General features: G+C 46.2%; 1 protein-coding gene across 4 annotated transcripts in view; it reads left to right on the top strand.

The window, feature by feature from the left end:
• The window catches only part of CORO2B (coronin 2B), a 140,573-nt gene that overhangs the window by 58,108 nt on the left and 59,190 nt on the right, over positions 1-23,275 (top strand). For 3 of the 4 annotated variants that reach the window (XM_067029601.1, XM_059056573.2, XM_059056571.2), the window contains exon 2: positions 12,352-12,552. In XM_067029601.1, the coding sequence (XP_066885702.1) occupies positions 12,352-12,552 (201 nt within the window). Of the gene's footprint in view, positions 1-12,143; positions 12,167-12,351; positions 12,553-23,275 lie in introns of those variants that run through there. The other variant, XM_067029602.1, reaches the window with a different exon arrangement.

Below are 23,275 nucleotides of genomic sequence, written 5' to 3'. Positions count from 1 at the left end.
ACTGCAGTGGAAAGAGAGTGGGCCTGGGAATCAGCCATCTTGGGCTGAATTCCACCAGCCCTTATTGAGCAGTTACTCCATGCCTGACCTTGTGCTGGACAGTCCAGGAATGCAGAATAAAGCCCTCTAGGAACGCACAGCTCTTTGACTGACTTGCTATACGGCAGGGCAGCTGTCAAGGGCCCATGACAGGGCCTATACCACTTTCTAAGGTACAAATTGATTTATATAATAATTTTTATAATAACAATAGTAGTTCACAAAGCACTTTCACACACATTATTTCATTGGTGCCTCACAACTGCCCTAGGAAAAATGTGTGAATTATATCCATTTTACAGATGGACAAACGGAAACTCGGAGAGGTAAAGGGACTTCTGAAAGGTAAGAGCACTAGGGCTTCCAAGGGTACAGTGCCCCTTGCAGTACAGCTCAGGGACTTAGTTAGCTTCACATCACCTGATGACTTGTTAGAAATGCATGTTCCCAGGCCCGCAGACTTCCTGAATCAGAAACTCTGGAGGTGAGGCCTAGCGATCTGTGTTTTAACAAGCCCATGGGCTGATTCTGATGCACGCAGATTCTGCAGGTTCTCCTTCAGTCCTGGGTGGGGCCTGGGATTCTGCATTTCTAACCAGCTCCCAGATGATGCTAGTGCTTCTGGTCCACAGACAGTACACTGAATAACAGGGATCACCTGGGGAGCTTGGTTCAAATGCAGAGTCCCCAGCCCACTCCCAGACAGTGTGATCCTGCAGCCCTGAAGTGGGGCCCAGGAACCTGAATTTCCACAAACACCCCAGGTGATGCCTGGGGCTCACACTCTGAGGATCCCTGCTCTGGAGTTCAAGCTTGCAGGCATCCACCCCAGCTTCATTTTCAAAGGTTTTCCTCTTCTACTCCCCACCTCCACTGGCCCTGGACCACCCATCTGATCTCCTGCCAAACTGTGGGTTAAGGGGTGCGAGTGGGAGGCCAGCTCTGAGCCAGTGGGGCCCTCAGTTCCTCAAAATAGGTCAGGAGTCTGGCGCAGACCAGACGCAATGGCTGCAAATAGAAACCATCTGTTGGGCCTGTGCTTTGGGCTCCACCGCCCCCTCCCTCCCTGGGCAGAGGAATACAGAACTCAGAATCCCAGTAGAAGGTGGGTGCTTCCCTGGGTGGGGCCTGCCCACCCCAGACAGTCCCCCCAGGTCTACCTGCAGAGGAGAGGTGGCAGCACAGTGTCCTGTCCCCTCACTCCCCATCCCTTTATCCCCCACCCTCCCACGAGGAGGCTTGCAGGGTGGATTGGTCATCAGGTGACCTTGCTGTGTGACCTTGGACAAGTCACTTCCTCTTTCTGGGCCTAAGTCTGTGAAATGAAAGACTAGATTTTAGTGGACCCAAGGGTCCTCTTCTGCGCTGGCAGGCTATGGTTCTATGAAAGCCTTTTTTGTGTTAGGACCACATGTAAGAAAAGTTGGGCCCATAGGGAGGCAGATATTTCCTTTTCCTTTCTTTCTGCCCAGGTGGGATCTTACAAGTTGGGATCTGGTCCTGCAGATCCCTATAAGGGGATGGGCAAGATTTATGATGTGGGAGGACCAAGGGAGTTTTTAGAGGCTTTAAGGGGAAGTGACAGGGTCACTCTTCCTTCTTCCTGTCCTCTTATTCCTTTATTCATTCACATATTTAGTAAACATTCATCAATACTATATTAAGCCTAATGCTAAGGCCTGGAAAAATGGAGAAGAATGAGACATAGTTGCTGCCCTCACTAACATCCAGTGCGATTGGGGAGCAAACATGTAAAGTAAGAGACCCTGGTGTCAGGTCGGAGTTCAGATCCCAGTTACTCCACTTAAGTGACTTTGAACAAGCCCAGTTTCATCTGTAAATGGGGATAATAGTTGTATCTTTACCTCGGGGTTATTATAAGGATTACAGGATGTAATGGATGTAAAATATTTGGGTCACAGTAAGCGCTTAATAGATGTAGGCTATTGTTATTAGTGTGATGAGCCAGAAAAAGGGAACACAGGACAGAATGTGGGGACTTCAGAATCTGGCAACTGACCAGCTCAGGAGCCGTCTCAGGGGAGATGGGAAGCTCTCCTGAAGAGCTTGGAGCAGAGGAGGCTGGCAGCCTTCTCCTCACGTGTCCAGTCCTGCTCGGCAGAACAGGAAAGGCTGCAGGCATTCGGGGCAGAAGGCTCTCCAGGAATAGACTCCATATCTGGCTGGACTTGCGTCGGGTGATGGGCAGAGTACAGCATCCACGGGTGCCAGATCTGAATCCTCCACCCGCAGTCTGTTGAGAAGGTTCCATTCCAACCGTGTTCATTTGCGCTTGACTTTGATCTCCTCCCTGATGGTGTAAGGGAGGCAAGATGGAACATGACAAAGGGGAGGGATCCCCATTTCATGGTTGAGAAGACGGAGGGGCTTGCCCAAGAGGCTCTGTGCGTTGGCGTGGAACCTAAGAATTCCACATCTGCTAAGGATGGAGAGAAAGTGGGGTGACTCCAGATCCTGACCATCTGTGGTCCCTGTGCATCCCAGCCAGGAGCTCCCAGGTGTGGACGTTGAGTTAGATTCTTTTCCTCTAGGATGTGACTTTGGGGGCTAATTGATATTCTACCAGCGCCATGCAATAGAACTGTCTGCAATGATGGAAATGATTTGTCACCTGTGCTGTTCAATATGGTAGTGGGTCAGTGGGTCGGCTTCCTCCGTCCTGCATCCCTGCTGAGATAAGCTGTGCCACGGGGTAAGGGACTTCAGAGGCAGACCCTTGAGGGACTCCTGGATCCCTGGAGGCCCAAACCCAGCGGATGCTGCAGTCAGAGAGCATTTAAGCGAGAACACTTGCAGTCCAGCTTCTTCATGCTGGGTATTTCTTGAATGGCTACAAGATCTTCTCAGAAGTCCTGGTAGCCAGTGAGAACCCAGTAAGACCATTACATGGCAGAGCTAGAGAGTGGGCCATCTGGCCCAGATACCTCCTGTGAGAGAAGAAGGAGGGATCTGCCTGAGGGTCCCTAGTGAGTTAGTGGCTGAACCAGGTGGAACGTGGGTTTCTGGCCCCTTTCCTCACACCACAGGTTCTCAAATTGGGTTCCACAGTGCAGTCCCAGGACCATTGCTTGAAGGTACTCCCAGTTTCCTGCTAGATTTGAGTGCAAACATCTCCAACTTTGCCCATTTTACATTTTGGAGTTCTGAGTAATATCTTATTTAGAGAAAGTGTTCTGCTAAAAAGATCCTAGCCTTTCATTTCACAGAGGAGGGAACTGAAGTGAAGAGTCCATCAGTAATTACTGCCTGACCTGACGTGCTTCTCAAGACCCCGGGCTGATCCACTTCTGCTCCCTTCAGTTTGGGAACATGCGCTATATCCCTCCCATGTGTCCAGCCCTGGGCTCTGGAAAGCAGGGCTGACTCAGAGTTGGAGGAGGACCAGTTGACCAGCGATCACTTGTGAACCCAGAATGTTGTGGGAGAATTCAGTGGAGATATTGATGATAGTATCTGTCGTTCGGCACACTTTTTGCAAAGCTCCTGTCCCCAGTGTTCTCATGTCCCATCCTGATAGGGATTCCAAGGCGTAGGTGTGGCTGATACCCACATTTCACCAAAAAGGACACCAAGCCTAGAGAAAGAAGATGCCTTATCCCAGGTCACACAGGTAGTGAACCAAACAAGACTAAAAATGTCAGCCTTTCTCTGATAGCACATGGACAGGGAGTGGCTCTCCCACAGATCCTGATGGGCTGCCCCATGAGAACAAGCGTGCAGTATCCACCAGGGCAGATCCTGAGGCCTCCTGGGCTCCCCAGCTGACAGCTCTCCCCAAGGATGTAGCCATGAGCTCCCTCTGTCACCTGAGTCAGAGACGGGAACAAAAACTGCCCTCGTACATTTTTTTGTGTTCCGGATACAGGACTGAGTTTTATCCGTCGTCATCTAGAAAGTGCACCCGCTGGCCACAATAAATCATTTTTAGGATTGGAGGACAGGATACAATTTGTCTCCACCTGGAGTGTACACAGAGATTATCTCAGAGGAGAAAAAAGCCTGCTTCTATTTCTTAAGAGGCTATAAGGGCCGTTCAGCTGCAAAATGCACGCTTCCTCCTTCCGGGCCCTCCCCCTCTCAGAGGGAAACCAGGATGGCCCTGGGCCCAGGGAGAGGCCGCCAGGGAGCAGGCCCAGCAGCCAAGCACATCTGGAGGCCAGAGCCTTTCCCTCCCTCTTCCTGACCCTCGGCCCAGCTCAGCCCCCTCCTTCTCCTGCCAGAGCTTGGCCCTTCCCAAGTAAACACTTAATTGAGGTCAGAGTCTCTCCCTTACAGGATAAGAGGGGAGGGTAGAACTAGTGTGTGATGAGCACGCCATCCCCACCCCACCTCCGTGCCAGACACCTTGCCAGGCATTTAGCATTTGGTCACTTCATTGCATCCAGTGAGCTGGATAACGTTATTCGAATTTTACAGGTAAAGAAACTGATGCTCAGAGAAGTTGAGTAACTAGTCTAAAGTCACACAGCTAGCAAATAACAGCCATGATAGAAACCTTTGGATTCTTTCTGACTCCTCCAAACCCTGCTTCCTATACAGTTTCTTTACACTTTTGTGTAGTGCCCTGTACTGTATGGAACAAGTAGGGAGGAGTAAGAGCTTGGGTGGAGAGGCTGAAAGAGGAGAGATGTGTACTATGTTGGAAAGAACAGTAAACTAAGAGTCAGAATTTCCTTTTCTTTTTTTTTAGCCTTCTATCCAAATATCTCATTTAATTCTTATTACAACTTACTGGGCAGTTAACATAATTGTTTCCATCTTATAGCTACAGAAGCAGAGATTTAGATCAGTTTAGAAACTTGACCAGAGGGACTTTGCCTAAGTGGTAGAACAAGGACCTGAGGCCACCCAAGTCTTTTTTTGCTTGGTTTGATTTTTCAACATTATTTTATTTTATTTATTTATTTAATCATTTACTTTTTACTTCTTTATTTTTTAATTTTCATTTATTTAATACAGCAGGTTCTTATTAGTTATCTATTTTATAAATATTAGTATATGTATGTCAATCCTAACCTTCCAATTCATCCTCCCGGCTCCCCTGCCACTTTCCCCACTTGGTGTCCATACGTTTTTTCTCTACATCTGTGTCTCTATTTCTGCCTTGCAAACTGGTTCATCTGTACCGTTTTTCTAGATTCCACATATATGAGTTAATATATGATATTTATTTTTCTCTTTCTGACTTATTTCACTCTGTGTGATAGTCTCTAGGTCCTTCCATGTCTCTACAAATGATCCAGTTTTGTTCCTTTTTATGGCTGAGTAATATTCCATTGTATATATGTACTGTATCTTCTTTATCCATTCATCTGTCGATGGACCTTTAGGTTGCTTCCATGACCTGGCTATTGTAAATAGTGCTACAATGAACATTTGGGTGCATGTGTCTTTTTGAATTATGGTTTTCTCTGGATATATGCACAGTAGTGGGATTGCTGGGTCATATGGTAATTCTATTTTTAGTTTTTTAAGGAACCTCCATACTGTTCTCCATAGTGACTGTGTCAGTTTACATTCCCACCAGCAGTGCAAGAGGGTTCCCTTTTCTCTACACCCTCTCCAGCATTTGTTGTTTGTAGATTTTCTGATGATGCCCATTCTAACTGGTGTGAGGTGATACCTCATTGTAGTTTTGATTTGCATATCTCTAATAATTAGTAATGTTGAACAGGTGTTCATGTGCTTCTTGGCCATCTGTATGTCTTCTTTGGAGAAATGTCTATTTAGGTCTTCTGCCCATTTTTGGATTGGGTTGTTTGTTTTTTTGATATTGAGCTGCATGAGCTGTTGGTACATTTTGGAGATTAATCCTTTGTTAGTTGCTTCATTTGCAAATATTTTCTCCCATTCTGAGAGTTGTCTTTTCATCTTGTTAATAGTTTCCTTTGCTGTGCAAAAGCTTTTAAGTTTCATTAGGTCCCATTTGTTTATTTTTGTTTTTATTTCCATTTCTCTAGGAGGTGGGTCAAAAAAGATCTTGCTGTGATTTATGTCAAAGAGTGTTCTTCCTATGTTTTCCTCTATGAGTTTTATAGGTGTCTGGTCTTACATTTAGGTCTTTAATTTTGAGTTTGTTTTTGTGTATGGTGTTAGGGAGTGTTCTAATTTCATTCTTTTACATGTAGCTGTCCAGTTTTCCCAGCACCACTTATTGAAGAGACTCTTTTCTCCATTCTATATCCTTGCCTCCTTTGTCATAGATTAGTTGACCATAGGTGCATGGGTTTATCTCTGGGCTTTCTATCCTGTTCCATTGATCTATATTTGTTTTTGTTCTGGTACCATATTGTCTTGATGACTGTAGCTTTGTAGTATAGTCTGAAGTCAGGGAGTCTGATTCCTCCAGCTCTGTTGTTTTCCCTCAAGATTGCTTTGGCTATTCAGGGTCTTTTGTGTCTCCATACAAATTTTAAGATTTTTTTTTTTGTTCTAGTTCTGTAAAAACTGCCATTGGTAGTTTGATAGGGATTGCATTGAATCTGTAGATTGCTTTCACCAAGTCTTCTTAAGAGTCAGGTCGTCTTGACTGAGGTCTTGTCTCTGCCACTTTCACCGCTTGTGACTTTGGGCCAGTCTCTCAACCTCTCTGAGCCTCAAATTAGTCACATATGTACCAAATATTTTCAATGGAATTGTAGTATCTGTCCAGCTCTGCCCACTGGACAGCTGCAGCTGGGGGTAAATGAGGTGATGCTGAGGTGGCAGCTGGGGAGCGTCATGGAATTGGTCGCCTTGCTGATACTGTGCTGTCAGTGGTAAGGGACTCATTAAGCCCCAGCCTGAAGGGTGTACTGAGTTCAAGAGGCCTTGGCATCCTGGTGACGAGGCCAGAGGAGATGAGGCTGTGTGACCGGAAGGACAAACACTACAAGGAAGGGCTTGGGCCCAGAAGCCCTAATGGGGTGAGAGGAAGGACCAGGCCCTCATCCTGTGGCCAGGAGTGGGGTATCAGCTCAAAACTCAAAACTTCAGTGAACTGAGGTCACAGCCCTGGGGTGAGGTTCACCCTGTCACCTCCAAGGAACTGGGCAGTTGTGCCTGAACTTGGCCCTTGCCCTCCCACCATACCAAGAGATTATTCAACCAGAGTCACTGGGAGGCTCCTATAGACAGGAATCCAGTGCCAGTCCTGGGGTGAAGGGCGGCTGTGCAGGGGCCAGAAGGAGTTGGATGATCACCTAATTTATAGTCTAGTAACGGGAGAGGGAAAACATACGTACCTTGAAATAAGTGACTGTGCAGTAATCAGCAATTTGGGAAGGCCTAGGGGGAGATGGCAATTGCCATGAGAGCCGTTGTCCTTCCTTGTCACAGCAACCCAGGCGGGGAGGCATTATGATCCCTGTTTTACAGAGAAGAAATGTCTCTGGCCAGGGTGTCCTGTTTGTTGCTCTCTGACCCCAGCACGCCTCTCTTTGCAACACAATGTTTTTAATAAAGTAAAGGAACTCTATTATTTGGGGGCTGGAAGGCCATCTAGTCCCATCTGTTGTTCCATGCTGCCCTTAACCCAGAGATCATCCACCTCAATCTTGAACCCTTCCAGGGATGGGAAGCTCATTACCTATCATGATAACTTCCTTTTCCATCGCAGGCAGCTCTAACCATTAAGAAAGTCCTTCGTTTTAGGGAGCTCAAATGTGTCTCAGTCTTGTGCTGATTGCTCCTGTAAGGTTCATAGACAGTGTCCTACCCTCACTAGAACAAGCAGGGAGGAATCCACCAAGATCTGGGCTGAGCTTGAGGGCAAGGGGCAAAGGGCCAGATTTTCAGGTGACCTCTTGTCTGCCACACTGATTTCCCTATGAGGTCTGGGTGGCTCTTTCAGTCCCAGCCTCAGCGTGGCCTCCTCCCTCTGCAGAATAGGGAGGAGGCTTTTCTGTTCCCTGCCTGCACACCCGTGCATCTGACCTCAGAATGAAGTCAGCCCCTTGGTAAGCACAGGAGGAAAGGTCAGAACTCTGGGGCCTCCAGATGCTCCACTTTGGCCCACAGTGTGTGCCGGTGCCTGATCCGGCCTCCCAGGTCCTCCAGCTGTCTGTCCACCACCCTCCAGAGCAAACACTCAGCAATGGCCAGCTGGCCCCCTCACTGCTGCCAGCCAGGCCAGGTACATGTTCACAAGTTCCCTCTGTCCCCACCTCCCTAACCTCACCCCGCCCAAGCCAGGGATTAATTACAGGGGCATCTTTAATGTGAATTGAATCAAGGCTTTACATCTGACTCCTAAAGTTTATAGGGAATCCAGGAATGACTTTGAAGAGACCACAAAGCAACATGAGAAAAATCACTAGAACATTTTCTTTTTTTAATTTTATTTTTGGCTGCATTGGGTCTTCGTTGCTGCACGCGGGCTTTCTCTAGTTGCAGCGAGCTGGGGCTACTCTTCGTTGCGGTGCACAGGCTTCTCGTTGCAGTGGCTTCTCTTGTTGTGGAGCACGGGCTCTAGGCACGCGGGCTCAGTTGTTGTGGCACACGGGCTCTACAGCACAGGCTCAGTAGTTGTGGTGCACGGGCTTAGTTTCTCTGCAGCATGTGGGATCTTCCCAGACCAGGGCTTGAACCCGTGTGCTCTGTATTGGCAGGCAGATTCTTAACCACTGCACCACCAGGGAAGCCCCTAGAACATTTTCTAAGACAACTGATTTGATGTCTTTAAGAAGTCACTGTCACTAAAAAAAAAAAAGTGATGGGAGTGTTCTAGATTTAAAAGAGTCAAAAGAGAGATCACAACCAAATGAAATACATGGGAGCAACACAGCTCCCAATCCTGGTTCAAAATACGGAATAGCTGTAAAAGGCATTTTGAAGAATTTTGAATATTGGCTGGGTATTAGACGGTATTGAGGATTGTTGTTAATTTTCTTAGAGGTGGTAATAGTGATGTGCTCATGTAGGAAATTGTCCTCCTTTGTAGGAAATGTGTGCTGACATAATAAAGGGGCAGGAGTCATCATGTTGGCAACTTCCTTTCAAACGATTCCCCAAAACTAAAAAAAACGAAAGAAGTAGGTACATAAAGGAACGTGGCAACCTGTTAATGATGATAAACCCAGGTGGTGGGTGATTATTGTACCACGCTCTCAACTATTTTTGCAATTTGAAGTATTTTGTAATGCGAAGTTGGAGAAAACATAATATGGTCTGCGGAGTCAGAACAGGTTCCAGTGAATCCTGTGCTTGCTCACTGTCTGAACTCGGGCTGGGTCTGTTTCCCACCCTGTGCAACAAGGACAGTCATAGTTCCCACCTCGCAGGGGACTGTGCACAGTGCCCGGTGCTCTCTCAGTGTCCCATGCTGGCAGATGGCCCCTCCTCCATGAAGCCCACCCTGACCACCCCCTTCCCTGACCTCTCACTCCCATAAACTTGTCAAGCATCCATTTCATCTCCTTCGTTGGCTTGTAAGATATTTGAAAGTGGAGTCCGTGTCTGATGCTTTCCAGACACCTCTCAGTAGACTGGGCCCACAGGAGCAGCAGTGATATCTTATCTTGAATGAAACCTTGTACCTACATATCTCATTTTGACTCTTAAAGTAACCAGATAAAGTCAGGAATTATGGGTCTCATTTTAGAACATCTCAGGGAGGCAAAGTGTCTTTTCAAGGCTAGTAGGAGTTAGAATGGGGAGTGAAAACCCAGGACTGCAGACTCCGGTCCAGTGCTCTGCCAGGCATTCTTACTGTGGCTTCATGAGGGGTGAAGGTGCAGGCCCAGTGATAAGGTCCCCCTGGCCTCCTTCCCCCAGCCCTTCCAAAGGTCCAGCGGAGAAGTCAGCCCCAGCCTACCAGCCTATGTGGAGAGGCCAGCGCCGGGCTTGCTGAGAGACTCTCTCTGTTTTTCCTAGGATGCAGGCTGGGGCTGATCCCCACAGAGTTCTCTCTGCTGGACCTTTGGGAGGGCAGTCAGATTCAAGTCAGGCCCTGAAGGCTAAGGTTGGGCTGGACAGAGAAGAGAGCGAAGGCATTCCAGGCCAGAACTGCACCAACAAGGAACAAGAGGTTGGAATGAGCAGGCTCACCACCTCCTTTCTCTTCAGGGGGAACTGTGGAATCTAGAATGTTCTACCTGAAAGAGACAGTGATTTCCAATACTCCCATATCAGACAGAACTTCTGCCAGGGCCATGTACCACCCAGCCTATATTTTTCATGCTGTATTGTTCTTTGAATTAATTCATTATTTTTAAACTTAGCTTTCTTAGCACTAGTACCTGTGAAATCATGGACTTGGCATGCAAGTTATATTTTTTCTAATGCAAATTAAAAATAAATATGTAACTACTAAAATTTAAAACTTCATCTCTGTACCATGTAAAGGAACCATGAGTGACCACCTGGGACCACACTCAGGGCATCACTGATGTAATCCTGATGAGGAATCGGTCAGAAGAGGATTGTCTGAGGTCAGACAGCCAGAAATGACCAACCAGGCTCCCGTCCAGTGCACTTGCCTCTCCAACAGGACTTTGTTCTGAACAGTCTTGGGCAGAACTCGGCAGAGAGGGGAGAAGGCAGGAGGGAAAGGGGTACAGTGTGGGCAGAGGCTGGGAGGTGGGGAGGAGTGGAGAGTAGGCCGACTGGCCCTGCGGCATGGAGAGTGGCCTGGGGGAGTGGAGAAGCGGGGTGGAGGCCCAGAGAGCTGGCCGGAAGAGGGCTTGCCTGAAGAATCCCTGGGATTCTCCTCACTGGATCTGAACTTCTTCCTTCAATACAGAGGCCTTTGTGGCTGAGCTCCTGGCTTTATTTAAATCAGATGCAAAGTTTTGTTTTCAGTCAAATTCCCAGGGTTGGTTTCCTGATTCTGTGGTGGTATTTCCTTTTGTTTTCTTCCCCTTGGAAATTTCATCTGAAGAAATTTCTGTCCTGAGATGGGGTGGGAGACTCAAGACATATCAGGAGATTTGGCAGGAAGGGGAGAGGATGGATAATGGCAAAGTCGGGCCAGAAGGATGTTCATTTAATAAAGCGCTTATTGAGCTCCTACTGAATGCCAGGCCCCGGCTGGGAACTTGCCATTGTTCATTGAGCTCGGATGCGTGTCTGCCAGGAGAGCACCAACTTGGGCTCCATCTGCCATGGCGCCCATTCGTAGGGCTTCCCCATAGGAGGCGCCATCCTACAACAAAGCTGAACTCCACGGTGGGCTGCCTGTCCTGTCCTCCACACACCCACGCATGCACATCTGTGTATCTGTGTTCTCCACTGTGCACAGCACGGGACACTCATGCAGTAGGGGCCAGTTGGTCAGTCAGTTGGACCCTGTATCATGGTTGGTGGGTGGTGAGGGGTAGGGAGGGGTACCATTCCATTCTCTAGAACAGGGGCTCTCAAACTTTGGTGTATTTCTGTCTCTCTGGGGCAGGGAAGCTGGATGAAAATGCCTCTTTCTGGGCCCCATTCCCAAAACACTGGATTTTGTAGGTCTGGATTGGGACCCAGGAGTCAACATTTCTAACAAATGATGTGGGAAGCTGAGAAACCTCCCCCATCCCAGATGATTTTGATACAGGTGATCTGTGGGCCACACACAGAAACCTTGTTCCAAAGGGTAATCTGGCATAAGAAAGGGTCTCAGATTTCCAATCAGGAGACCTGTGTTCATGACCCTACTCTTTAGCTGTGTGGCCTTGGACAAGTCACTTTACCTCTCTGGGCCTGGTGGTGGTGATGATGATGATGATTATAATGATGATGGTGATGATGTATAGGACTAAGAGATTTCTGAGGGTGCACTTGTGGGTTAAAAGCCCTAGAGAGAATCAGAGGAGTGTATGATAATGGGTGGTCATTTGCCTTGCTTCATGTAAAGGAGCTGTCTTTCTCCCCCGCCCCTCATCATTAGAAGTGTTCTCTCTGTTTGTGAACACCCAGCCTCCTCTGTCTGCATGTCCCATACTAAATTAAGCACAGTTTCTGACATGCAAGAGGCAGCCCAGACATGTTATTGGATGGATGGTCTGCTCTATCACATGGCACATCCCTTGAGAGTGAAAGGATCCTCCATCCTTTCTGTAAGGTGGTGTGGGCGTGTATACTGAAAGCAGGAAGTGTGTGGATGCCCTCATGCAAGTCTTTGCTCTTGCGGGACTTTATTGAAAGAGTAAGTCCTCCAGCACAGGGCCGGGCACCCGATTCTTGGAGGTTCCTTCCCCTCTCCCTGCATCCTGAGGGCAGATACTGGGCCTTCCTCACCTCCTGCATCCCTGAGACCTCCCACACGTGCCCAGCTCAGCCCTTCGGGAAGCAGTCCCCAGCCTGACCCTTGTCTCTTCTGGCCCCTCACAGATGTCCTGGCGTCCGCAATACCGCAGCTCCAAGTTCCGGAACGTCTACGGGAAGGTGGCCAACCGGGAGCACTGCTTCGACGGGATCCCCATCACCAAGAATGTGCATGATAACCATTTTTGCGCCGTCAATGCCCGCTTCCTGGCCATCGTCACTGAGAGCGCAGGAGGTGGCTCCTTCCTCGTCATTCCCCTGGAACAGGTAGGCACCCATACCTCCATAGGCCTGATTGCAGCCCCAGGGTGGAGAGAAGCCCTGCTTGGTCACTGTTGGGCCTGTTGTCCCTGTTTCTCTCTGGCCCCCACCTTTTACTTTCTCATCGTGTGTCCAGTGGCTGTGCCTTCCCCCAAGGCTTTCCCCAAGAGTCACCAGAGCAAGTGTAGGTGGGGGACCTGAGGAATATCCAAGGAGAGAACAAGTACATCCAGGAGACCTGAGATCTATTCCCAGAACTTCCCCAACTTGGACAAGTCACTTGCTTTGGGGTACGCGGGGTTCCCATTAACCCCAAGGGATTGGATCATCTGATCTCCAAGGCCAGACCCAGCTCTACAATTCTGCGTCCTGGGTGTCGCTTTGGTTTTGAGCTGGAGGGGATAAAGACCCAGCAGAGTCACATTGGGTGTCTGCAAAAATGACACACTCATTAAAAATAACATTTCAAACTCTTCATTGAGGGACTAGAAATAATTTATCTTCTCCCTCATCCCCCACCTCCTCTCTAAAAGCTTCTTCCCTTCTGTGGCTGCCTTCGAGAATATAGCAAATTAAATGTGCAGAGCCTAGATCATGAAATTTTGAAGCTTTGCCATTCAGGCAGAGTCCCCAGAGGCCCGTGGGAGGTCACGTGCCTCAGGGAAAGTGCACGCTGTCAGTCCCACTTGTTTATGGCTGAGCTCTCCCTCCCCGGCCTGACTCATCACTCCCACCCTCCACCAAACACTCGGGGAGAGGAGGAGGTACATGCCCAAGGAAGCCTCAAAACCCTCTGTCAGCTGGTTGTGGAGGATGGATTTTTCCAGTCTCACCTGCCCACAGTGGGGGAGCACAGTTTTGGGAAAGCCTTAGGCCAGATCCTCCCTTCCGCTAAAGGGAGAAGCTGCGGTGACAGGGACTCAGAGCCTGATGCACAGAGAGGTTGGAGGAGCTGTGGACTTGGGAGCAGGAAGTCTAGGTTCTATTTGGGCTCTGCCACTCACCGGGAGCGTGACCTCGGGCATGTCACTTAACCCCTCTGTACCTTATTTTCTGTAATGGTAAAGTGGGCATCTTAAATCCCCTTCCACCTACATAGCGATGTTGACATCAAGGAGGGTAATGGACAGAAAGCTCTCCAAGAACCAAACTACATGGTAAAGATGTTTTGGTGCTTTCTTGGAGTGTCATCAGCTCTGCTTGTCAACTTTGCAGATGCCCACAACAGCTCTATTTCATTGGGAAGGATTCTGAAATGTAGCTTGCCACCCCTCCCGAACCAGGTGGGCTCAGATATCTGTCCACTTGGGAACCAGCTTAGCTCCAGCTGCAACAGGCAGGCCTACAGGTCCCCAGCAATGCATAGGGTGGTTTTTACTGGGGCTCAAGCCCATTGCTGGCACCCTGCCATACTCTACTACATGGATTACAAAGGTCAACAGTCAATGCCTCACACCATAACAAAAATTAATTCCAGATGGATTGAAGATCTAAATATTAAGAAATAAAAAGAAAAGCTGCAAGTGTATTAGAGGGAAATGGAGAGTATTTTTAAAATCATGCAACAAGGAGAGGCTTCCTAAGCCAGATGAGAATCCATAAAATCATAAAGGAAATGATTAATAGATTAGAATAAATATAGAATAAAAGTTTTAAAGGCAGTTTTTGTACTCTAGTGAGACATGTAAGCAAAATTAAAAGGCAAGCCACATAATTGAGGCAAGCCAATATTTGCAATATATGACAGACAAAAGATGCTTGTCCAAAGAGTTAAGAAAAATCAATAAGAAAACGGACCCAATAGAAAATGGGCAAGGGATATGAATAAGCAATTCATAGAAGACAAAATATAACTTTTAGCCTACTAAGTAGAAAAAGATTTAAAAGAATCACAATCTTTGGTTTTGCCAAAGATGTCAGAGGGCAGGCACTCACATACACTCTCAGGACATTTGTTATATTTACATGTTACTCTTGGTGAGTGTAAATGGAGATAAGTTGTCAATATCTATTAACATTTAAAGATGCATGTCCATTGACCCAGCAATTCCACTTCTAGGAATCTATTCTACAGAAATACTCTCAAGTATATATTTTTGAAAGTCTGAAGCATTTTTGTACTCAACTTTTTTACAAATATCAATTTTTTATTGTTTCCTACCTACAGAAATAAAATTTCTTTCTCAAATCACTTAAAGTTTCTAAACTCCTCTCAGTTTCTGTAATGGTACCAAAGAGTTTCATACCATCCATAGTACTGCTCTAGAATATGATTAGCTTTTGTAACCACTTCATAGACAGCAGAAAAAAAAGGACTCTTTACAGAGCGTAAGTCTTGCTCTCTATGGAAACATATGTATCTGTACACATACATATATATTCAATGTGCACATAGCCTTTCAACTTTATTTGTTCACATCCTGTGATACATTTTGTTTAATTTGATTCATAATAGACTAATAGTGATGGCTCACCCTGCCAGTTGGTTTCTATTATTTTCTCTCATTCCAGGAAGTTTTCACTTTACGTAGGTACTCGATGATTTGTGCGGCACTTTTATAGTAGTGAAAATTGGAAGCAAACCATTTCAATAAGGAAATGGATGAACAAATTAGGGGCCATCCACAGAAAGGGGTGCTATGCAGTCACCAAAGGTGATGGTGTAGAGTAGTTGTTCTCAAGTGTTCAGCCTCAGAATCACTTTATGCTCTTAAACATTTTTAAGAACCCCAAAGAGCTTTTGCTTATATGGCTATATCTATTAATATTTAGCATATTCAAAATAAAAATGAAGGAATTTCAGGGAATTCCCTGGCAGTCCAGTGGTTAGTATTCTGCACTTTCACTGCCGAGGGCCCGTATTCAATCCCTGGTTGGGGAAATAAGATACCACAAGCCGCCAAAAAAAAAGATATTTCAAAAATATGCATTTGTTAATTCAGCTAATAATAAACCCATTTTACATACTCCAAAAAAATATTTTTATGAAAAATAATTATATTTTCCAAAAAAAATTAATGAGAAGAATGACATTTGCAAATCTCTTTAAATTAGTCTGGCTTACCAAAAGATGGCTGGATTTGCATATCTGCTTCTACATTCAGCCTGTGGCAATATCACACATCATACAGCCTCTGGAAAACTCCACTGTACAGTCCTGAAAGAATGAGTGACAAGGCAAATAATGTCTTGTATTATTATGAAAATAGTTTTAACCCAACAGACTCCTTGAAAAAGTCTTGGGGATCTCCAAGGGTTCCCAGACAATACTTTTAGAACCACTGATGCAGGGGAATATTTAATGAGAGAAAAATTTATCACCCACTGTTAACTGAGAAAAAAAAAGGTAAAATCTGATTAATCCCGTTGAAAAATATCTATCTAGCCATCCACCTATTTGGGAAAGACACCTAATGTTTTTTTTTTGGCTGCATTGGGTCTTGATTGCTGCACGCAGGCTTTCTCTAGTTGTGGCGAGCGGAGTCTACTCTTTGTTGCGGTATGCGAGCTTCTCATTGCAGTTGCTTGTCTTGTTGCAGAGCATGGGCTGTAGGTGCGCGGGCTTCAGTAGTCGCAGCACACGGGCTCAGTAGTTGTGGCACCCGGCCCAGTTGCTCCGCAGCATGTGGGATCTTCCCAGACCAGGTATCAAACCTGGTATTGTGACCCCTGCATTGGCAGGCAGATTCTTTTTTCTTTTTATTTTTTTTAATGCTTATTTATTTATTTATTTATTTGTAAAACATCTTTATTGGAGTAAAATTGCTTTACAATGGTGTGTTAGTTTCTGCTTTATAACAAAGTGAATCAGTTATACATATACATATGTCCCCATATCTCTTCCCTCTTGCATCTCCCTCCCTATCCCACTGCTCTAGGTGGTCACAAAGCACCGAGCTGATCTCCCTGTGTTATGCGGCTGCTTCCCACTAGCTATCTATTCTACGTTTGGTAGTGTATATATGTCCATGCCACTCTCTCACTTTGTCCTAGCTTACCTTTCCCCCTCCCCATATCCTTAAGTCCATTCTCTAGTAGGTCTGTGTCTTTATTCTTGTCTTGCCCCTAGGTTCTTCATAACCATTTTTTAAATTTTAGATTCCATATATATGTGTTAACATACAGTATTTGTTTTTCTCTTTCTGATTTACTTCACTCTGTATGACAGACTCTAGATCCATCCACCTCACTACAAATAACTCAATTTCATTTCTTTTTATGACTGAGTAATATTCCATTGTATATATGTGCCACATCTTCTTTATCCATTCATCCGATGATGGACACTTAGGTTGCTTCCATCTCCTGGCTATTGTAAATAGAGCTGCAATGAACATTTTGGTACATGACTCTTTTTGAGTTATGGTATTCTCAGGGTATATGCCCAGTAGTGGGATTGCTGGGTAATATGGTAGTTCTAGTTTCAGTTTTTTAAAGAACGTTCATACTGTTCTCTATAGTGGCTGTATCAATTTACATTCCCACCAAACGGTGCAAGAGGGTTTGCTTTTCTCCACACCCTCTCCAGCATTTATTGTTCCTAGATTTTTTTGATGATGGCCATTCTGACCGGTATGAGATGATATCTCATTGTAGTTTTGATTTGCATTTCTCTAATGATTAATGATGTTGAACATTCTTTCATGTGTTTGTTGGCAATCTGTATATCTTCTTTCGAGAAATGTCTATTTAGGTCTTCTGCCCATTTCTGGATTGGGTTGTTTGTTTTTTTGTTATTGAACTGCATGAGCTGCTTGTAAATTTTGGAGATTAATCCTTTGTCAGCTGCTTCATTTGCAACTATTTTCTCCCATTCTGAGGGCTGTCTTTTCGTCTTGTTTATGGTTTCCTTTGCTGTGCAAAAGCTTTTAAGTTTCATTAGGTCACATTTGTTTATTTTTGTTTTTATTTCCATTTCTCTAGGAGGTGGGTCAGAAAGGATCTTGCTATGATTTATGTCATAGAGTGTTCTGCCTATGTTTTCCTCTAAAAGTTTGATAGTGTCTGGCCTTACATTTAGATCTTTAATCCATTTTGAGTTTATTTTTGTGTATGGTGTTAGGGAGTGTTCTAATTTCATTCTTTTACATGTAGCTGTCCAGTTTTCCTAACACCACTTATTGAAGAGGCTGTCTTTTCTCCACTGTATATTCTTGCCTCCTTTATCAAAGAAAAGGTGACCATATGTGTGTGGGTTTATCTCTGGGCTTTCTATCCTGTTCCGTTGATCTATATTTCGTTTTTTGTGCCAGTACCATACTGTCTTCATTACTGTAGCTTTATAGTATAGTCTGAAGTCAGGGAGCCTTATTCCTCCAGCTCCATTTTTCTTTCTCAAGTTTGCTTTGGCTGTTTGGGGTCTTTTGTGTTTCCATACAAATTGTGAAATTTTTTGTTCTAGTTCTGTGAAAAATGCCAGTGGTAGTTTGATAGGGATTGCATTGAATCTGTAGATTGCTTTGGGTAGTATAGTCATTTTCACAATGTTGATTCTTCCAATCCAAGAACATGGTATATCTCTCCATCTATTTGTATCATCTTTAATTTCTTTCATCAGTGTCTTATAATTTTCTGCATACAGGTCTTTTGTCTCCTTAGGTAGGCTTATTCCTAGATATTTTATTCTTTTTGTGGCAGTGGTAAATGGGAGTGTTTCCTTAATTTCACTTTCAGATTTTTCATCATTACTGTATAAGAATGCAAGAGATTTCTCTGTGTTAATTTTGTATCGTCTACTTTACCAAATTCATTGATTAGCTCTAGTAGTTTTCTGGTAGCATGTTTAGGATTCTCTATGTGTAGTATCATGTCATCTGCAAACAGTGACAGCTTTATTTGTTCTTTTCCGATTTGGATTCCTTTTATTTCTTTTTCTTCTCTGATTCCTGTAGCTAAAACTTCCAAAACTATGTTGAATAATACTGGTGCGAGTGGGCAACCTTGTCTTGTTTCTGATCTTAGTGGAAATGGTTTCAGTTTTTCACCATTGAGGATGATGTTGGCTATGGGTTTGTCATATATGGCCTTTATTATTTTGAGGTAAGTTCCCTCTATGCCTACTTTCTGGAGTGTTTTTATCATAAATGGGTGTTGAATTTTGTCAAAAGCTTTTTCTGCATCTATTGAGATGATCATATGGTTTTTATCCTTCAATTTTGTTACGATGGTGTATCACATTGATTGATTTGCATATATTGAAGAATCCAGAATTGCATTCCTGGGATAAACCCCACTTGATCATGGTGTATGATCCTTTGAATGTGCTGCTGGATTCTGTTTGGTAGTTTTTTGTTGAGGATTTTTGCGCCTGTGTTCATTAGTGATATTGGCCTGTAGTTTTCTTTGTTTGTGACATCTTTGTCTGGTTTTGGTATCAGGGTGACGGTGGCCTCATAAAATGAGTTTGGGGGTGTTCCTCCTTCTACTATATTTTGGAAGAGTTTGAGAAGGATAGGTGTTAGCTTTTCTCTAAATGTTTGATAGAATTCGGCAGGCAGATTCTTACCCACTGCGCCACCAGGGAAGTCCCACACTTAATGTTAAAAGTGGTTATCTCTGAGTATTGGGATGATGATGAGCACTGTTTCATTTGCTTCTTTTTCCTTAACTATATTATCTAAATTTTTTTTAGATGAACACCTAATGTTTTATACTTTAGAAAAAAAAAAGAAATAAAAGCAATTTGTTGACGTGAAGAGGGAACCTGTGAGGTTTCAGAGAACAAATAACCCAGAGTAGGGGCTCAGTTCAGCACTCATTTGATGTATGTGACAAATGTTTTCTTCCAGAGGAACACGTGCTTCTGAGCTGGCTGGAGAAAATGCTAGCAAGATACAAGTACCCAGATGAGGGTGAAGGGCTGGAGGGTAGGGGCAAGGCAGCTCCTGGATCTGAACAGTTCCTTTAGTCTGAGGCAGGACCCTGATGTCTGAGACTCTGTGGAACAGGGTCCTGCCCCCAGAGAGGGGCTGCTTAGGAATCAGGCTGACTCTTGCCTTCGGCTGCTGCCTCGGCCAAGGCTGTCAGTCTCCTGCCCCCATGTAGTCAGGGCTGAGCACACTGTTGTGGGCCAGCCGGTCTTGGGGATAGAGGCGGGGGGCAGCAACAAACAGCAATAACAATAATGCGAAGTTCAGGACCCTCATTGTCTGTCAGCAGGAGAGATGCGCTGTTCCACGTTGGTCGGTTTTCTAGGAAGAAGGTTATATTATTTTAGCTCCAGTTTTTTTTTTTTCCCTCCGTTTAGATAGAAATCTCTCTAAAAACAGTTTCCTGTATTATTCAACACAAACACAGGAAAGATTATGGCCGTATCTTGGTGAGTCCTAATCATTGCTTAGAGCGTTACTCATGAGCTGTGAACTCATGGTGGCACACTTTTTTCCCTGCACTGCTTGCGTCCAGACTCTTTTCCTGAGCAACCAGAAGGCCACAGAACACTGTCTGCTTTTGTAGTTCTTTTCTGAATTTTTGGCCGTCTACTGTCAAATGTCCTTCCCATTCCTTTCTTGCTTCTCTGAGAGGTTTGGGGCAGATGAGAATAGCAAGCCTGGCACGCCCAAATCCCTGCCCTGAGGCTGAGCCCGAGGCTGACTTTTCCAAGAGCTTTTCTTCCTTTGTTCAGTTTCCTTTAAAGCCAGCTTTCCTGAGACTTCAATATTTGCGATTAAAAACTTTTCCCCAGGCTAGGAAGCATGCCCACAACAACTGCAAGCAATGATGATGCCTTGCCTTTGTACAGCATTCCAGTCCAAGAAACTCCGTCTTCATCAATCCTCTTAGGGCATTTGGTAGAGCCATCCCCATTTTACAGCTGGGGAAACAGGCTGCAGAGCCGCCAGAAACCAGCTCACTTATTTCTGAACCCGCGACTCTTTCCACTGCCCGTGACGCTGGGGGATGGATAAGTCCTGGCCGGGCCCGCAATCTCGAAGGAGTGGATTTGTCTTTCCTGGGGCTCTTGTTCAGGCTGCTGTTGTGAAGGCCAGAGCCGTTTTTTTCCCTGGTTAACATTCAGCCGCCAGCTCTCTCTCTGGGGTGGAATGTTAAGCTGCAGATGGGGGAGCAATCAGCACCCTGATTGCCTGGCACAGCTGGAGGGGCCTTATGAATATTCCAGAGACCAGGCACGGTGCCCAGAGGCCTGATTAACCACTTGGGCCTCCCCAGGTACACGGCCCGTTTCCTGCTGCGCTCCGTCAGGGCCGCCTGCCTGCCGCGTCCACATCCAGGCCGCAAGAAGGCCGAAGCTGGAAGCCGAGCCTGGCATGCCTAAGCTTTAGCCAGCTACCTACTACCTCCCTGCCACCTGGGAGGAAGGAAAGAAACCTGGCGTGGACATCAGGGGCCTGGGTTTTCCCTGTAATCCAGCAGTCTTCAGCCCTGGTTGTCCACTAGAATCACCTGGGGAGCTTTTGAGGGTCTAACATACCAGCTCTTTTTGAATCTTACCTCAAATCCCATGATGAAAGTACAGTTTTTTTCCCCATTTTATAGATGAAAAAACAGAGCCTTGGAGAAGTCAAGTGACTCCTTGGAGACTGTACAGCACACAAGTGGCAGAATTTAAGGCCAGGGCTCCCCCAGCCACATGCCAGCCCACTTTACAGAGGGTTAGGGAGAAGCGTGTCTCCAGATGTGCCTTGTATTATTATTACTGTCATTTGAATGTCTCCACATGTCCAAGGATTTCCTTGAGCATTAATTCAGCCAGTACTTTATGAGCTCCTGTGATGTGCTGATGCCTCATGTGTCCCCATCTTTTCTGGAAACCATGAGAGCAGATATTTCGTAGACGGTGGGGAAGCTTCCTCTCTGAAGGACAGAAGCAACAATATTAGTCAGCAAGGAGAGGTGAGGGAAGGCGTCCTGGAACAGGGGACCACACAAGAGAGCATTATTCCTTCAGTCATGGGCCGTGCACTAGGCACCCAGCCCCGTGCCAGGCACTGGGGACCCAAGTAGCATCAGACCTTGTCTCTGAAATGTGCAGGGGGCATCCCATTGGTGGGCCAGGCAGGTGGGAGTTCCGTGTAGGGTCCTGCCCATGTCTTGTTCAAGGAACCAACTCCATGGTGTGTGGAGGGAGCTATGGAACAGGTCCATCTTAACTGCTTCCTGCCAGCAGTTCAAAATGATGGGCATTATTGCATTCTTGAGAAACTGGAGTCCCTGGTTAATTTACGTTCAGATTTAGCTTCATATAATGCAAATAACCCAATTCTGGGATAGGTATGCTGGACTTGGTCTCCAGAGAGGGGTCGCTCCTACTCCCTGTGTAAGCCTTATGGCCTCCACTTTCCCCCTTCATGTCTGCTTAGTCTCAACAACCTGGTGGTGGAACATTTACGCCTGGGTCTTGGGGCTGGGATGCTGTATTGTCCTCTCCCAACCCAATCAATGTGGCCTCCCCTTGCTTCTTCCCCTGTCTGTGGTATTCAAGGGTAGAGGCCTCACCAGGGCTGAGCAGTTGCTCCTGGTCTCCCCAGCCCTGCAGGGGTGGGTGGTGAAGCTGGGCTGCAGCAGAAATGGTAGCAAAATTCCACAAGGCATCTCAGTGAGGAGAGCAGAGCCCTGGAGCAGGAGAGCAGCACAGGACGGGGCTAAGAGATCAGGCTCTAAAAGCAAACAGACCTTGCTGGAATCTCTGCCTTGCCACTTAGTTACTGTGTGGCCTTAGGTGAGTCACTTAACCTTCCCATGCCCTAGTTTTCCTATCTGCAAAATGATGGGGTTGGACCACATGATCTCTAGAGTTCAATTTAGCTCTCACAATTCTGTTCCCTTCTGACATCATCTTATGCAAATAGGTCCTCATTCGTGTGCTGTTAGACGCTGTGAAAAATATAAGAATGGCTCCTTCTCATCCCTCAAGGCCCAACTCAGATGAGGCCAGCTCCACGAAGCTTTCCCCATCCCAATACCCATAGGAGGCATTTTGTATCTATCGCTTAGAGTGCTGTCTACATGCTTACTTCTTTTCTAGGTGGGTAGTCCATCCATCTGTCCATCCACCCACCCACTCATCTGTCCATCTATCCAGCTATCCATCCACTCACCTATCCATCCATCCACCCACACACCCATCCATCTACCCACCTACCCACTCACTCACCCATCCATCTTATAAATGTTTATTGAGTACCTGCTCTTTCAATCGCAGTTCTAAAGTTGGGGATGCCACAGTAAATAAGACCACTCTCCATCTGCATGGAGCTTGCAGTCCAGTTAGCTGCCTTGATTAGACTGAGAGCCCCTGAGAGTGGGGACATGTCTGATTTGTACAGGGCCTGCACACAGTAGGTGCTCAGCAACTGGGCACTGGGCTGACGTGAGGCCAGGTCCCAGAGGCACCGTGCCACATCTACCCAGCCAGAGTTTTCTCTTTGCTGGTCCTGGGAGCCCCTCCCCTCCAGGCTCCAGGGACAATGTGGTGTCCTACAGGGGCTTCCCGGACTGAAGGGGGGCTGCATCCTCCCCCTTAAAGTTCTTAGAACAGTATTGCCCTACCTAGCTGCTCTGGAATGAACCCGGATGTTGGCAGACCTGTTAGCTCCATGACTCACAGTACGTTTGAGGCCTAATATTAAAAGGAGGAGGGGGAAAGTGCCCAGCTCAGTGCTGAAGACTGTAATCAAACCAGACTTCTTTGCTCACCCAGAGCCTTGGCTCCCACTCCAGATTTCTGTAACACTCCCTCCCCATCACTCCCCACAGTCAGCACTGGGCC

This window comes from Kogia breviceps, chromosome 3 (genome assembly GCF_026419965.1).
Source record: "Kogia breviceps isolate mKogBre1 chromosome 3, mKogBre1 haplotype 1, whole genome shotgun sequence".
Lineage (NCBI taxonomy): Eukaryota > Metazoa > Chordata > Mammalia > Artiodactyla > Physeteridae > Kogia > Kogia breviceps.
This window is presented reverse-complemented; position numbering and strand designations above follow the sequence as displayed.